Genomic DNA, 15,894 nt, shown 5'->3' on the forward strand with positions numbered 1-15,894 from the left:
ATACACTGTGGCCTTCCATCATGTTGGAACATCCTCCTGACAGAAGGCTCTAAAGGGAATATGCCATCACAAAATCATCTATTTGTATAAATCAAAATGAAAACAAAAAGTTGTATCACCGCAACAGTAAAAGTCAAATCTATTGAAATAACTAACTTATCCCATACAGTATATGCCATAAAAAATACGCATTACCAGTTTTGGGTTTTTCTTGGCCAACCCATCTCCTCCTAGAAACATTTTTTTCATAAAAAGTGAGGAAAAATGTAATATGTGTATATATATATATATATATATATATATATATATATATATATATATATATAGTGGGAAGACAGCTCGGTAGAGCGCGGGTTTGCGGCAGTCAGAGACGGAGACAAGTATTTAAAGTCCAAGTACAGGCGTGAACTGCGTTTATTGCAGTCCAGCAAATCAAAACATCCAGCCTTAGCTTCAGGCAAGAAAACAACAGTCCAGCATTAGGATAATAATGCCTTTACAGGTCATGTTCAGCAGGTGCACCACACAGTAGGGCTTTTACTTCCAGCGGGTATATCGGGCTGCCTGGGTCCAGCAGCCATCCAGTCTTTCTCTGTGTCAGTGCACACTGCTATTTATATACACACCTCTTCCTGGCCCAGCCTCAGCACCTGTGCTGATTGACCTTGCACATAACCCGGAGTGAAGGAAGTGGGATGGATGGCCCCACTACCAACCTGTCATCCATTCCAAAAATCCAGGCCCAGAGACTTTTAAAGAAAAGATCTCCAGCAACTACTTGGAGATTACATTGCCCTCCTGGATTTTTATGTCTCAAACTGTGGGACATGACCTTCCTACAGCCCCACTAGGCATAATAGCAAAACCTAGGGGCGATGTAACGACCATCCACTATCACGCCCCTCAGTACCTCACAATATCTATCACAAAATGGTACCAATGGTAACTATTGGCCGTCTTGCAGTAGACAAGTCTTCACAAAACCCCATTGACAGACAAATAAAGTTATGGTGATCAGAAGATAGTGACAGACAGCAATTTTTTTTAATGATCTTTCCCAACTACAGTATATAAATTTGCTATAGCCATAATTGTACCTGTAGCCACAAGGAGTTACCACCGTGCTGCTGTTTCTTCCTCTGCGCTCTCCCTGAGTTTTACCCATAGAGCTCGTGCACACTCCCATCCAGTTTCTTAAAACTTCTACCTTTCAGCCTGGACCTGTGCCATAACAGCCATGACTCCAGCCTATTTCTCCACTAAGCTTCTGTTCAGACTTCCAGTGCCTCGGGCCAGTGCAGTGTCAGCAGCCACATTACTAGGACTATCTGTGTGTAACAGCTTGGGAACCCTGTGGCAAAGCCATAATCCCACCTGAAGAGGTCAAGCGTAAAAATTCCCAGGATGCTTCCGACTCAGATAGCTGAAGGCCAAATCGGTGTGTGCAACACTGATCCACATCCGTCTGCCTGACCGTTTGTTAAGGCCATGGATCCTGCTGGCGCTGCAAACACCAGGCTCCATCAACCCATGCATTCCAGGATCACGTCTCCCAGAACCTGCAGACAATTGCAACGTGTTTGAATGCTATGTACTCATCTGACTGCCAAGACTACGGTTCTGTCTTCTCCATCTGCTCCAGCAATTGGACCACAGTTGCCTCTGGTTTCATGAGACCACATGTCTTGCTGAGGATTTTTAAATCAATGTCTGATACATTTTTAACTTAAGCCAGCTCACTTTCCTAATGATTGTCCTGTAAAGCTCTGGCCTGGGTTACACCATTATAGGAGCCCAATACTTTAACAACTTTTAGTCTTCAGACCTTCCTGACCACAATCCAAACTGTTTTCCTGCCACCTCTGCACTTCTTCGTCTCTGCCAGCATTCTGACTATTGGCATACAAGGAGCTCAGTAGCAGAATTAAGGATGAATTGGCAGGCAAAGAACTACCCATGTCTCTGGAGGGCCTCGTCCTCCTGGCCTCCAGAATTTACTAATTTCAGAGAATGTTAACTCGAGGCATCTTGAGAAAAGAAAAGGGTGCAGTTCGCTCATAGTTTCTGTAGGCCACTTTAAGCTCTTCCTGATTTTAACACTGGAGAAGCCATGAAGGTTTTGAGGGCCAAGCTTACCGCAGAAGACCATTTGAGGGGGGGAATACGCAAAATTTTTGCATGTACTGTGGTGAAAGACATTAGACATTTTCTGGAATCCTGTAGATGAAACCAGGGAAAACTCTGCCACCTAGGGTCAGTAGGAGAGCCCTCTCCAAGGTTTTTGCTTACTGTATCTCTGTGATATGGAGACTCACAGTTTTCCACGAAGGCTTACCTGGACTTCTGTGCTGCTGGAAACGTCATCTAACAATCCTTGGTGGCCAAGTACAGGATATTTGCATTACCCTTGGAGAAGCGCATGTCTATTACTTCTGTTGATGGGGAGCTCCTGTCTGAAGTTATCATTGCCACTATTCCTATAAACTTTCAGATTGCAGTTTTGCAGAGAGAAAACTTTCTTGCTTGATCTTGCCAAGTCCATAATCTCAGTGTTGTTGGGACTTCGCTGGCAGTGTCAGCATTCTCCAATCATCGACTGGCACACTGGGCAGATTTTATGTTGAAATACTTATTGCTATACCCACTGTCTACGTGCTGTACCTCCTGTCCTTAGACCACCAGTTCCCTCTGTACTTCCAAGGTCTCCCTCCTCAATATGCCATGCATGCAGATGTGTTTAGTAAAATGGAGGCTGAGACACCACCGTTGACTTACTTGCTGGTGCTTCACCACCTAGAGGTCGAGTATACCCATTATCTTTGCCAGAGACCCAGGCCATGACGGACTGCATTAAAGAAAATCTCAAGTGTGGCTCCATATGAAAGTAGTCTTCTCGAGCAGGTGTGGGGGTTCTTCTTTGTGAAAAAGAAAGATGGATCCCTTTGGCTATGCATTGGTTACGGAAGTCCAAATACGTTTACAATAAAGAATAAATATTCACTGCCATTAATTTCTGAACTATTTGATAGACTTTAAGGCGTTGCCATCTTCACAAGGTTGCACCTACACAGAGCCTATAACCTCATTAGGATTAACAAGGGAGATGAATGGGAAAATGGCTTGTAATACTATAGATGGACACTGAGTATTTGGTGATGCCATTTGACCTATGTAGTGCTACAGCAGTATTCCAGGAATTTGTGAATGATTTTGTTAGTGGAACTAAATATTTGCTAATTTTAAGTATCCAAATTATTATTTAAATTTGAACTCAAAGAAGCATACAAATCACGCACACATTGGAAGTGATTGGAAGTAATCCATTTAGTCCATCAACAAGCAGAAGTATATATCTACAAAGACATTTGCAGTTAGGCTAGAACACGCCTCACTTGTAATAATTATAATTTATTATTCATTTATTATCATTCGTTATTAGACCTAAACAAGAACAGTGACGTCGTAGTTATCAGGCAGGACTTCTCTAATGGCCAAGTGAAACTATTTCTCATAGGAATTCTGTAAAATAGCCTTCTAATTCAGTACACTGCTGATAGTGCCAGAGTTGTGTAGTCTTGTCTCAAAGTCCGGAATGTCCAGGAAGTTCTGAACAAGCAAGATTATACTAGACGTAATATTTGCAAAGTTTTCATGAAGGAAAATATCAATAATAATATATGACAGGCTGAAGCATACAAGATGGAAGATGGATACAAAATGCATACATATTTATTGCTCTGACAATTTGTGTTTCGAGATCTTCTATTGATCAGTTATATTCTACGTAGATGACATCCTGATTTTCTTCAATAATATCACCACACACTTCAAGCATTTGAAGACTGTCTTGCAGTGCCTTCATCAAAACCAACTGTATGCCAAGTTGTCTCTTTGAGCAGTCTAGTCTACCCTTTCTAATATACATCATTGCGCCCAAGACCTCACCATGGATAAAGAGAAGTTATCAGCTGTCCTCAGTTGGCCCAAACCTCCCAGTCTGAAAGCCATTCAGCTTTTTGTGAACTATTATCACTTTATTCCACATTTTTCCACACTGACTGACCCATTGTCTGCTATGATTTATCAGGGTATCAACTCTAAGAAGTGGTCACCTGAGGCTGAAGAAGCCTTTATCCAACTCAAATGTCTGTTTGCCAGCACACCGAATCTTATTTCACTCCATTTATAATTTTTTAAAAAGTTTTTCAGTACATAATTTAGTACATTAAATAGTACCACAAAAAATACAACTTATGCTTCAAATCAAGCTTTAAGACAGTATGTCACGGTAAAAATACAGGCGTTCACACAGGCAGGTCTACAGCAAGTACATTGCAAGTGAGAGAGATTTAACAAAACTCCTTCACGAGTCTTAGATATTTTTATTGCTGCGGTAAAGCATGAAATTTGAAAAACGATACGGTTTTGAAATCCACAACATGTCTATTTATGTTGCAGAAACTATGCCTGTCTGCTGCAGACTTTCTCCATAGTGATCAACGGGAAACATAAAATCCACACCAAAATTCACACATTGAGTTTTGTTGTGGATTTTGAAGCGTTTCTGCTGTGGAAACGCACTGAATCTACTTGAAAATCTGCATTTGTTTGTGTTAGAAAATAAAGTTTGCCAGTGTCACCTCAGTGCAGTAACTACCACTACTAAATCACTAAAACGCAACACATTCTGCAGCAGAGAATCTGCACGTAAAAGTACATATACCATTTCTGCAACAAAAAAATAGCAAATTCTTCGCAGCTCGCTAACCCCTTTAGTGACCAAGCCTGTTTGTCCCTTAATGAGTAGGCCAAATTTTGGAAGTCTGACATGTAACTTTGACATAGAATAACTCTGTAAAGATTTTCAAGACATTATTTTATGGCCACCTATTGTACTTCATTTAAGGTGGTAAAAATAGACTGATAGAATTTGTGTATATTTATTAAAAATGCCAATATTGTGAAATCTTTGAACATTTTTTTAAATTTTTTCCCCATTTTTAACTGCAATATGTCAAATATGTGCAAATATACTGTACACATGTTTGGTAAGATATATATTTTCATCTGTTTACTTTATTTTGGAAGCACATTGGAAAAACTTTAGGTTTTTGTATAACCATTTAGGAAACGTACAAATTTAACATTCTTTGTTAAAATTTTGAGGAACATTGTTTTCCTTTATCAAGCCAAGATTGCAAAGGCTTAAAAAAGTGTCAGATGATAGATTCCCCCACAAATTACCCCATTTTAAATAATATACCCCTTAAGGTATTCACTGAGGGGTGTCATGAGTTTTTGAGCCTAAAGTTTTTTTTTCATGAGTTAATGCAAATTGGAGGATAAAAAAATAAAATTTCATATTTCTGCAAATATGTCATTTTGAAAGACAGTTTTTTTTCTATAGTGCACATGAAACTGAGGATTTGCACCCCAAAATGGATACACCTGTTTGTCCTGTGTTCAGAAACATACCCATCGTAGCCCTAATCCTATATCTGTATGCACAAATTGGCCCAAACTGAAAGGAGCAGCAAGTGGCTCTCAGACCAGAAATTTTGCTTGAAGGTGTCTCAGGCCCCATTGTACACTTGTAGAGCCCTTAAGCTGCCAAAACTATGGTGAACCCCCACAAATGACCCCAATGTTGAAAACTAGTCCCCTTAACAAATTCATCTAGGGGTGTACTGTGTTTTTTGACCCCACAGTTTTTGAATAATTCTAAGCAAAGCAGAAGGAAAAATTTACAATTTGCATTTTTTGGCAATTCTTCAATTTTTTTTAAACAGTTTTTTTTTGTACAGCACACATATAAATGAAGACTTACACCCCAAAATTGATAGCCCTGTTTGTCCTGAGTTTAGAAACACACCTATTGTAGCCCAAATCTGCTTACTGGACACATGGCTAGGCCTATAATGGAGGGAACACCCTTTGGCTTTTAGGGCACAACTGAATAAATTTCAGGCCCCATTGCCCACTTGTAGAGCAATGAAGCTGCCCAACGATAGAACGCCCCCTACAAGTAACCCCATATGAAATCTAGACCCCTTAGCCTATTTATCTAGGGGTGTACTGAGCATTATGTCCATTGGATAACTGCGATCACGTGACTGAGGACCTCCGATAGTAGGGAGCTGTCATACTCTCCAACTCTGGGGCTTTATTCTACAGGGCCAACGTGTTTTTGACACCCAGGATGTGAAAAAATATGGGTGGTCACAAAGAGGTTAACTCTGGCCATCTGCAAAAAAGCAACCGTAACCGTATGTAACGCTAAAATAAAAAAGTTTGAATTTTTTTGAAAGCGTGGAGGAGAAATCAAAACTGAAAAAAATGGCAGTATCCACAATCTGTCTGTGTGGTTTACTGAGCCATGTTATTAAATATAGAGCTCTGGCCGAGTTTACTGTATTATTTCTAAGATTATGTTGTGACAAGTTAAAGCAATCCTGAAGACCTGGAATTCTGCAGCTCCGATGTGGTGTGTGAAGGTATCCTAATACACAATGTGCATCAGGTAGCCAGAGCTGGTGCAGCCATCTTTGTTGGCCCAGGCCCTGAGGGTCGCTTTAAGAATCTTCAAATTCAACAGCAATAGTATACAAAGCTTAGTTCAAATTCACGTGTGTGGTTTTTTTGTACAATATTTAATTAAAAAACTAAAACTACTCCAGTTTAATCCTAATAATACTTTTTGAAGTTCATCAATTTGGTTTGACCGAATATTGATCATCAAGTTCAACAAAACACAAGGCATAACCCAGGTTTACGGTACTTAGGGCATTCATAAGATTCCAAAAATATAAATACTGTAGTTATTCTGTCGTGTAAGTTCTGTGATCCTCCTATTAAGCGGTACAAGCTAAATCAATGTATTTATCATTAAGATGTCTTATGGAAGTGATCCTTTCTTCCATTGCTTTAACTTTAGCATTCTTTCCCTTCTCCAGGTTCAGGACATGGTTCACGGAGTGACCACAGAAGAATGCCAGACAGCGCTGCAGAACCATGGCTGGAATGTTCAGAAAGCTATCCAGTACCTAAAGGTATTACCCCAAACCTTCATATTGTAAAAACCTGTGATATAATACATATTGGCCATTTCTCCTAGGATCTTACATGCACTTTTGGTGCAGTTTTTGAGCCAAAACAGCAGTGAATACGAAAGAGGAGAAATCTTGGTCTTTCCTTTGTTCTTTACCTGCTTTAGACATGTACTTTTGGCTTTGGCTTGGAAAAACTGCATGTGTGATCCCAGCCATAATACTGTGGATACGTTTTCGTTCGTTCTTTTCTTTAAAGTCTATAGACACTTTTGACAGTAAAATTATATTTGCATGTTAGTGTTTCTGACTGCAGGCTTTATTCCTTCATTCATTTTTGACCACCTCATATATAGTTTGCAACCTACTCCTAGTTTGACCGTTCTCATGTTGGCATGTCTGTATCATGGCTTACATGTTGATGTGAGGCCTATGACTGTAGGATGTTGCTGCATTCACTAGTTTCATATACAAGCTCGGCTTCATTCCTTTACCGATTTGCCCCTCTAATGAAGCCCCTTAGAGACTTCTTCCTCTTACGGTGCATGCACATGGACGTTGCATAAACTGACATGAATCCAATATTACAACATTGCCAGCCCAAATTCATGATGGTAAAATAGTACCTAAACAATAATCACAGTATTCATGTCAAAACAGCAGATAAGAGTATGTGTGTATGTATGTATATATATATATATAATGTACAAATGTAGATGGTAGTAGGCTCACAAATACCAATAGAAGACCCGCATAGTTTTCAATATACTGTTGGTAACGCCGTTCATTTTGCACTTGCGCAGCATTTTTAATTCGATTGTTAGTATGTTTTTACCAGCAGCGTGTGCATGGCAAATGGGCAAGAGCAAGCACAAAATGACCGTCGTTACCTATAGTATGATGAAAACATAATAACTAAAGAATAGGTTTTTGTGCATGCGTTTACATGAGTTTCCATATATATGTTCAATAGATATTCGTACATACAGTAAATGAACAACGGCACCAACAATATCATGAAAACACTGCAGCTGTATGACAAGATGCTCCATCTTGTTTGAAAATGAATTATCTATCATTAGTTTGAAGCTTCGAAACAAAGGGAAAAATATGGAAAAAAGCATCCCTCGGACTTCACTGCCTGTTCCAAATTAGTTATTGAGAACTGTGTGCACATATATATAACAAAGGACACACAGCTGTATCAGAAGCAATATGTTTCTGCTTTATTAATAGCATCATGGTACGTATATACCTTAAATGAAGTAGCAATAGAGATATATGCCCTTAAAGTCATAAGAACTCATCATAGGCTTAGATTCTATTGATTAACATATGTTAACGCCTTAAGTTGCGTGTTGTTACTAAAACACGTAATTTTTCAAGAAACAGAGAAAAGTGAAACTTAACAGAGAATAAACTTCTCTCATCAGAATGTAGAACTACTCGTGAGAAAGGCCCCTAAGAGGGTGGCTTGAACCTGAGAATTATGCGTAGAAGACAGAGGACAAGAATCTAATACTTAATAGTGTAGAATATGGAACACGTTAACCATTTAGATACTGTTGTTTACGAAGAAGGAAATTATATATATATACACACACATATAGATAGATAGATAGATATATGCATGTTTGCATAGGTTGATGCGAGAAACCTATGAAAAGATGTATATACAATAGAATACATATATTACTATAACAATGTCCAGCCAAAGTGCTTTGATACATAGGAGCATTGATAGTATGCATTGTGAAGTGAAGACCTCTAAAGCCTTTAGCTGACACGCATCCCCACACTATTACAGAAGATGGAAGTCTCACTGCCCAAATTAGTGTGCATGAAACGCTTCTTTAGAAGTTCAGATCACTTGTTTGCACTCATCGCCAATGCAGAGCTCAGACCTCAACTTGTCACTCCATATTATCGAACTCCACTGGTGAGGCACCCAGTTTGTCTCCTTAGCCCACACCAGACGTTTCTTTTTTTACAGGCTTGTAACAAGCAGTTTTTCCTTTGCCTTGTAAAAGCCAAAAGCTAGTCTACAGTTGGCTGCATTGCATGCTATGTTACTTAAAGGGGTATTCTGGTTGTGAAGCAGATTTACAAACATTTCAGATAGGAAAGATGTTTGTGCCTTGTTTATGCACAGCTGGTTATGGGTATGAATCAGATGGAAAAAACGTCTGTGTGCATGTATCCTTATGCTAAGAATTTCCCTCTCTACTTAGGTCCTCGCCTTTCTTTGTACATTCTATAATCTATTATAGTACCGCTTGTGTGAGCTGCACTTCCTGAAAACGTGATGCTTTCCCCCATTTTCCACACTGTACAGTCTTTCCTGCTATACAGTATATATACACTCTAACACATACGACTTTACATACAATTTATAATAGTGATCCTATGGCAGAGCAGCCATTACCTTCTTATCCTGTCCTCCATTGCTGATGTTTCCCTGTATCACTTTTACAAGATGTCTGCCACATCCTTGTCGATATACGATTTAAAACTACATTTCTTACAATTCCCTACTCAGTACTTCCTTCCTGTATGCATCTCTGCTAAGGCAGGGACTGCCACCGTAATCCCTTAGATTACCCAGACCATATTGGTATTAATGGAAAAATTGTTTGGGAACTATACAGACAACTACTATACTAGTGTTCCACTATTCAAACCCATCCATGCCGAAAGGCCATGGGAGAGTAAGAACAAACGGCTGGATTCCCACAACCTCTGGTGTCCAGGCACACCTAAATGAAGTCCAATATATGACAAAAAACAATGTCAGAATTACTTAGAATAACCCTGTGAAGGTTTTGCATCTCTATGTTAAAGTGACACGTCAGATTTCAAAAATTTGGCCGTCATTAAGGCTCAAATAAGCTTGGTCACTGAGGGGTTAACCAATCTGAAAACAATAGTTGGATTATGATAGTTCCCTGCAGGTAGATGGAATTATAGAACATAGGTTGATGGTGAAGAACTTGCATAAGTTTTCCGTAAATCATATTGTTGGAATTCTGAAATTTACATTTCATAGAATAAAAATTATATTTTAAGAAAATATCAAGTTGGGATAACTGATGAACACGAAGACAAATGTACAATGATTGTACGAAAGCACAATGCATGCAAGAAAAATGGTTATGGTATTGTCGACTCAGGTGTTTGCGTAGTCACATATTTTGTCTCTGCTCTGGAATTCTCACATTGACAAAAGGACCGATTTATTAGAACTGTAAGGCCTCATGTCCACGGGTGGGTCGGATTCCGTGCTTGCAATCCTGCACAGAATTTAGTCCTGCCACATTCAGTGACCCCTGCTTAGCTGTGCAGGCAGGCAGCGGCGTCCGCGCGGACCTCTGTACTTCCAGGTTTTTCTGTACTGTGTATGGTCCACATGGCTCGCCGTCAGACATGCGTAGCACAGCTTTTTTTTTTTTAAAAACCTTGCTTTTCCGCGGGATCCGTGTCACCTGTGGGTGTCCCGCAGATTGGACGGCTACCATAGACTTCAACTTCCGCACTGAAATGGAGCACTCTGTGATTTGTTTTTCGGACCAAAGGGTCCGCAAAACAAATCTGCATGCTATTACTAATTTGTGAACACCCATGCTTCTCTATGGGCGGCTTGATTTGTGGATCTTTCGCATGGGTGCCCTGTGCAGATTTTGCAAATCAAACCCGCCCATGGACATTGGGCCTAATAATGAAAGATATTTAGCACTAATGCAGAACTGCTGACCGCTCCATGTAGGGACTGGGGAGGAAGGCTCATTTTCCGTTTCTTGCACTTTAAATGTTCTATGGGTGGGACTTTTTCTTCAGCTGCTGTCACTCTGGACTTTTTACACTTCCAGTAGCCTGGCCAGTCTTCAAACCTTTGACATCTCTTGCATTAAAAATTTAATTGCGTATCTTACTCACACAATTGTCTTGCATTTTAGGTTGAGCAGCTTTTCTGTCTCGGACTGAAGACCCGAGTGGAGTGCCACAAAGTCTTGGAGTCATTTGACTGGAATCTGGAAACTGCTAGCTCCCACCTCCTGGAGTCCTACAACAGTTCACAACAAAAGTAAGGGAATTGTACTACTGCTAAGTATATTTCAACTTGCTCCTGAGTACTATACCACTGATGATCCATTATGACACATTGCGGCCGGAAATATGGCAATATAGAGTAAAATATGCAAAGCTGAAAAAGATTTTGTGAAATCCGATATTATGTAACCTTTCGGACAGGTCTCATACACAACCATCTGCGGAGGAGGCATCATAAGGTAGATAAAGCTGCATTATGGTGTACAAGACTTTATAATGCACACTACATTATGCAAAATGCATCATAATGCAAATTGTAAACCTTATGGCAGTGTCTCAACCCCTTCATGCCCTAGGACAGTGGTGGCACGCAGAGCCCTCCCTACTGGCACGCGCCCCATCGGCCGCTCACCACTTGTGAATATCAGCAGGGGCCGCGGCTCCCCTGCCGGCATTCACAAATGCCACTGCTAGCCGCGCTGATCGCGGCATACACTGACTTCAGTGTGCAGCTGGAATCCCCCTGCCCCAACGTCTCCTACTACTTGGTTCCGCCGGGAGGGGGGAGGCGTCCGGCAGCACACTTGAAGTCAGAGTGTGTGCCGGGAGCATATTAACGCTTTCTTCCCCACTTCTGCCGCAATCAGCAATTCCCAGCAACCTGATTAGTTGTTTGGGTTGGCTGATTCACCAAACAACCAATCAGGTTGCTGGGAATTACCTATTGAGGCAGAAGTGGGTAAGAAAAAGTTAATATGCATGCCAGGACCATCGCTGACCAGAAGAGGAGTTGAGCTTCCAGGAGGAGGAGGTAAGTATGTGAGTCTCGGGAGGGGCACTGTGGGGTGTCACTACTGCACTGGGGGGCCGCTGTGGGGTGTCACTACTGCACTGGGGGCCGCTGTGGGGTGTCACTACTGCACTGGGGGCCGCTGGGGGTGTCACTATTGCACTAGGGGCCGCTGTGGGGTGTCACTACTGCACTGGGGGTCGCTGTGGGGTGTCACTACTGCACTGGGGGCCGCTGTGGGGTGTCACTACTGCACTGGCGGCCGCTGTGGGGTGTCGCTACTGCACTGGCGGCCGCTGTGGGGTGTCACTACTGCACTGGCGGCCGCTGGGGGTGTCACTACTGCACTGGGGGCCGCTGTGGGGTGTCCCTAATGCACTGGGGGCCGCTGAGGTGTGAGGGTCACTATTATCTCTGGGGCCGCTGTGGGGTGGGGGTCACTATTACCGCTGGGGCTGCTGTGGGGTGGGGGTCACTATTACCGCTGGGGCCGCTGTGGGGTGGGGGTCACTATTACCGCTGGGGCCGCTGTGGGGGGTGTCACTTATAACTGGGGCCACTGTGGGGTGGAGGTCACTATCACCGCTGGGGCTGCTGTGGGGTGGGGGTCACTATCACCGCTGGGGCCGCTGTGGGGGTCACTATCACCGCTGGGGCCGCTGTGGGGGTCACTATTACCGCTGGGGCCGCTGTGATGTGGGGCTCACTATTATCGCTGGGGGGTGGGGGTCACTATTACTGCTGGGTGGGGGTCACTATTATCGCTGGGGCTGCTATGTGGTGGGGGTCACTATTATCTCTGTGGGGGGTCACTATTACCGCTGGGGCCGCTGTGATGTGGGAGTCACTATTACCGCTGGGGCTGCTGGGGGGGTGTCACTATTACCGCTGGGGTATGTTTACAGGTGGCGGAAATGAACAGTGCTGTTTCAAAATAGACAGGATGCAGATTTTGACGACTTTTTGGATGCAGAAATGCTGCAGAATTTTCCACAGAAATTTCCGCTGAGGACATTCTTCAGCATTTCCGCATCCAAAAAGCAGTCAAAATCTACACGCTGTCTATTTTGAAGCGGCCCTGTCCTTTTTAGAACGACGGGCATAAAATCATACGTCGTGATAAGCCTAGGACATATATGTACATCCCAGGTTGAAGAGGGTTTTTTCAGAGTGACGTAAATTTACATCACATGGATAATGTGGGCTTAAGAGGTGAGTACATACCATCTGCAATGGGAGCTGACTGTGACTGACAACCAACTTCCTGCTGCAACGGCGGGGATTGGCAAGAACACTGCCAATCCCCGCCGGGGATTGGTGGCCTTTAGGTCTGCCATAGCAAGTACTGACAAGGTAATCACGTAATACAGTGTAGTACAGAAGTACTGCAGTGTAGTATTTGAGCTATCATAAGATTACAGGTTAAAGTCTCCTACAGGAACATAAGGGTAAAAAATTCAAATAGTGAAAAGTAAAAGTGAAAAAATAATTTTAAAAACTGTTTTGCACACTGCCCTTTTTTTGTTTAAAAGAAAATGATAATAAAAAGAGCCATCATATCCATAATAGCCATTGTATCGCCACATCTGTAATGACCCATACAATGAAGTGTACAGACGTTTTATCTTGCACAGCAAATGTAATTTTTAAAAAAAGCCAAATTCAATAAAAGTAATCAACAGGATTTTATGTACCCCAAAATGGTATCGATAAAAACTACAGCTTTATCATGCAAAAAACAAGCCTTCACAGATCTCCATCTGTAGAAAAATAAATGTTATGGCTTTTCAAAACTGGAGATAAGAATCCCCCCAAAATATCGTGTCTCTAAGGCCACCTGCAGACGGACGAAAGTTAACAAACGCAATCCTATGCAGACGGCCGCGGTTTGGCATGTTTTACTTCTTTGCGGGGCTCGCAGAGCCCTGCACAGAAACGTCACTCACCCGCCGCCGGTCTGCGCATGCGTCGGCTGCCCGGCAGCCGGCACATGAAAGATCCGGAGCTGCGGGACGCGAGTGAGTACGCGCTGCTCTCTGCAGGCGCTTGGGTCGGGTCCCGCGGCGAGAATTCTCGCTGCCGGATCCGACCCGGCCGTCTGCAGGCGGTCTAAGTCCCAAAATATATTGTATCCTTAAAGGGTTAAACCTACATCCAAAATACAGAAAACGGCATTAAACACAGTGTATATGGAGCTATTTGCATATTAAAGTCTCGCAAAGCACATTAAAGTCACGCAAAGCACATTAAAATCTGCATGTAGCAGAATAAGAGCATGTTAAAGGAGTTGTCTGCCTCTACATTATTGATGACCTATCCTCAGGATGGGTCATCAATAGTTGATCAGTGGGGGCCCGACACTCAGGACCCCGACCGATCAGCTGCTCTCTCTGCTGTTGTTAGTGTGCATGGAGCAGGAAGCTGAAAGCTCCATACGCATTGCAGCGGGTTGGTAATACAGGATCAGCACCTAATGGGAAGAGCTCGAACTAGTAAAAGGGACAAGGTGAACCATCCTTGGTTGACCTATGCCATCTCCATGCTCTGATTCAAATGCAGCATAGAATATGGCCACTAATATTGTGCTTGTCACCGCAGCTTACTAATTTTACCATATGAAATATTTCCAAAGTGCATTGTGTTTAATTTTATACTTTTCGCTACATCAGTTCTAATATTTTCTTTCCTGTTTCATTTTGCAGGCGGTGACACAACACGTTTCTGGAAGTGACTGAAATGCACAACTTTAATCTACCTGGTCTAATTTGCTCAAGACATTTATTGACTGAAGGGGACATTACGCTGTGCCTCTTTTCTCAGTACCTACCCATACAGGGGTTCCTCCGCCCTGAGGGGTCAGCTGTTAAACCAACCCAGTGTTCTGCTACATGGACATGTATTAATGTTGCATTTTCTTTTATTGTGTTTTCCCCTTGTTTATTTGAGAAAAAATGTTTTTATAAAAAAAGATGTGTAATTTTAATATATATATATATATGAATATATATATGAGTATATAAATGTAAGATATAAAATTTATTTGAAGAAAACTGCACATTGTGGAGATTCTTTGTTCAAATTTCCTGTCCACTGTTCTGGAATGAAATCCCTCCCCAGTAACAGAGATAACAAGAGAGAGAACATGAGAACATAGAAGTCCGTGGAGGGGAAAAGGAAAGAGAAGCAGAAACTCACACAAATGTGGCTGCTGGAACTTGTGATCACTGATTTATTTCGTAACAGCTACTGGAATGAATATTAACACTACTCAGTTTCCCTTTGTAACGCATTTATTTATGCGTGTGTGCTATAGAGAGCAGAATATAGAACACAGCATATAGCAGGCTGCACATGACCAGATTTGCATTACAAAATTCATGGCCAGCGGCCGCCCCCAGATTCCGCAGCAAATACCTTCCAAAGCATGCTATTGCGGTTGCGGTTTCCGCGAGCGTAGGAAAAACGCAGCATGTTCTATTTCTGTGCGGTGCCCACACAGACAGCTTCCATTGAAAGCTGTTCAACTCGCGGCCCATCCGCAATTGATATTGGAAGAAAACATCTGCACTGCGCATGTCCGACGGCAAGCCGTGCGGACTATCCGCAGGACAGATAATGACAGGTACACGCAGACGCCGGCCGGGCACAAGATCAGATTCCGCCATGGGCTCACAAATGCTTAATCTGACCCATTCGTGTGCAGCCGGCATAAAAGCAGTCTCCTTCCATCAGCTTGGAGAGAACTGAAAACTGCAGAGTGGGAAAACTGGTGCTAAATGCAGGATAAAAACTTTTATTTCTCGTATACACACATGGCAGCTTATTCTGAAAAGTTAAGGGGTTGTCAGAGAAAAAAATAGTTTTTAAAAAACGGATCCCTGTGGCAGAAAATACTAAATCAGCTAATACCTCTCCCGGGTCCCTTTGGAAGTGTCTGAAGCAAATGGGCATTCCCAGAAAATATTGAACCCTTCACAGATTAGACTTGTTAAAAGATCACTATTGTATCTC

General features: G+C 42.2%; 1 protein-coding gene and 1 long non-coding RNA gene across 6 annotated transcripts in view; one reads left to right on the plus strand and one right to left on the minus strand.

The window, feature by feature from the left end:
• Positions 1-5,685, minus strand: part of LOC136627384 (uncharacterized) — a 183,514-nt gene extending 177,829 nt beyond the window's left edge. Inside the window, exon 1 of the long non-coding RNA XR_010792786.1 lies at positions 5,669-5,685. This is a non-coding gene — a long non-coding RNA (uncharacterized lncRNA). The remainder of the gene's footprint in view (positions 1-5,668) is intronic.
• Positions 1-14,929, plus strand: part of TNK2 (tyrosine kinase non receptor 2) — a 186,343-nt gene extending 171,414 nt beyond the window's left edge. For 3 of the 5 annotated variants that reach the window (XM_066602391.1, XM_066602383.1, XM_066602368.1), the window contains 3 exons: positions 6,954-7,049; positions 11,000-11,127; positions 14,586-14,929. In XM_066602391.1, the coding sequence (XP_066458488.1) occupies positions 6,954-7,049; positions 11,000-11,127; positions 14,586-14,592 (231 nt within the window). In that variant the 3' untranslated portion in view covers positions 14,593-14,929. The remainder of the gene's footprint in view (positions 1-6,953; positions 7,050-10,999; positions 11,128-14,585) is intronic. The other 2 variants (XM_066602374.1, XM_066602401.1) reach the window with 1 other exon arrangement.
• Positions 14,930-15,894: the final 965 nt, after the last annotated feature.

The sequence above is a fragment of the Eleutherodactylus coqui genome, chromosome 1, assembly GCF_035609145.1.
Source record: "Eleutherodactylus coqui strain aEleCoq1 chromosome 1, aEleCoq1.hap1, whole genome shotgun sequence".
In the NCBI taxonomy this organism is placed as follows: domain Eukaryota; kingdom Metazoa; phylum Chordata; class Amphibia; order Anura; family Eleutherodactylidae; genus Eleutherodactylus; species Eleutherodactylus coqui.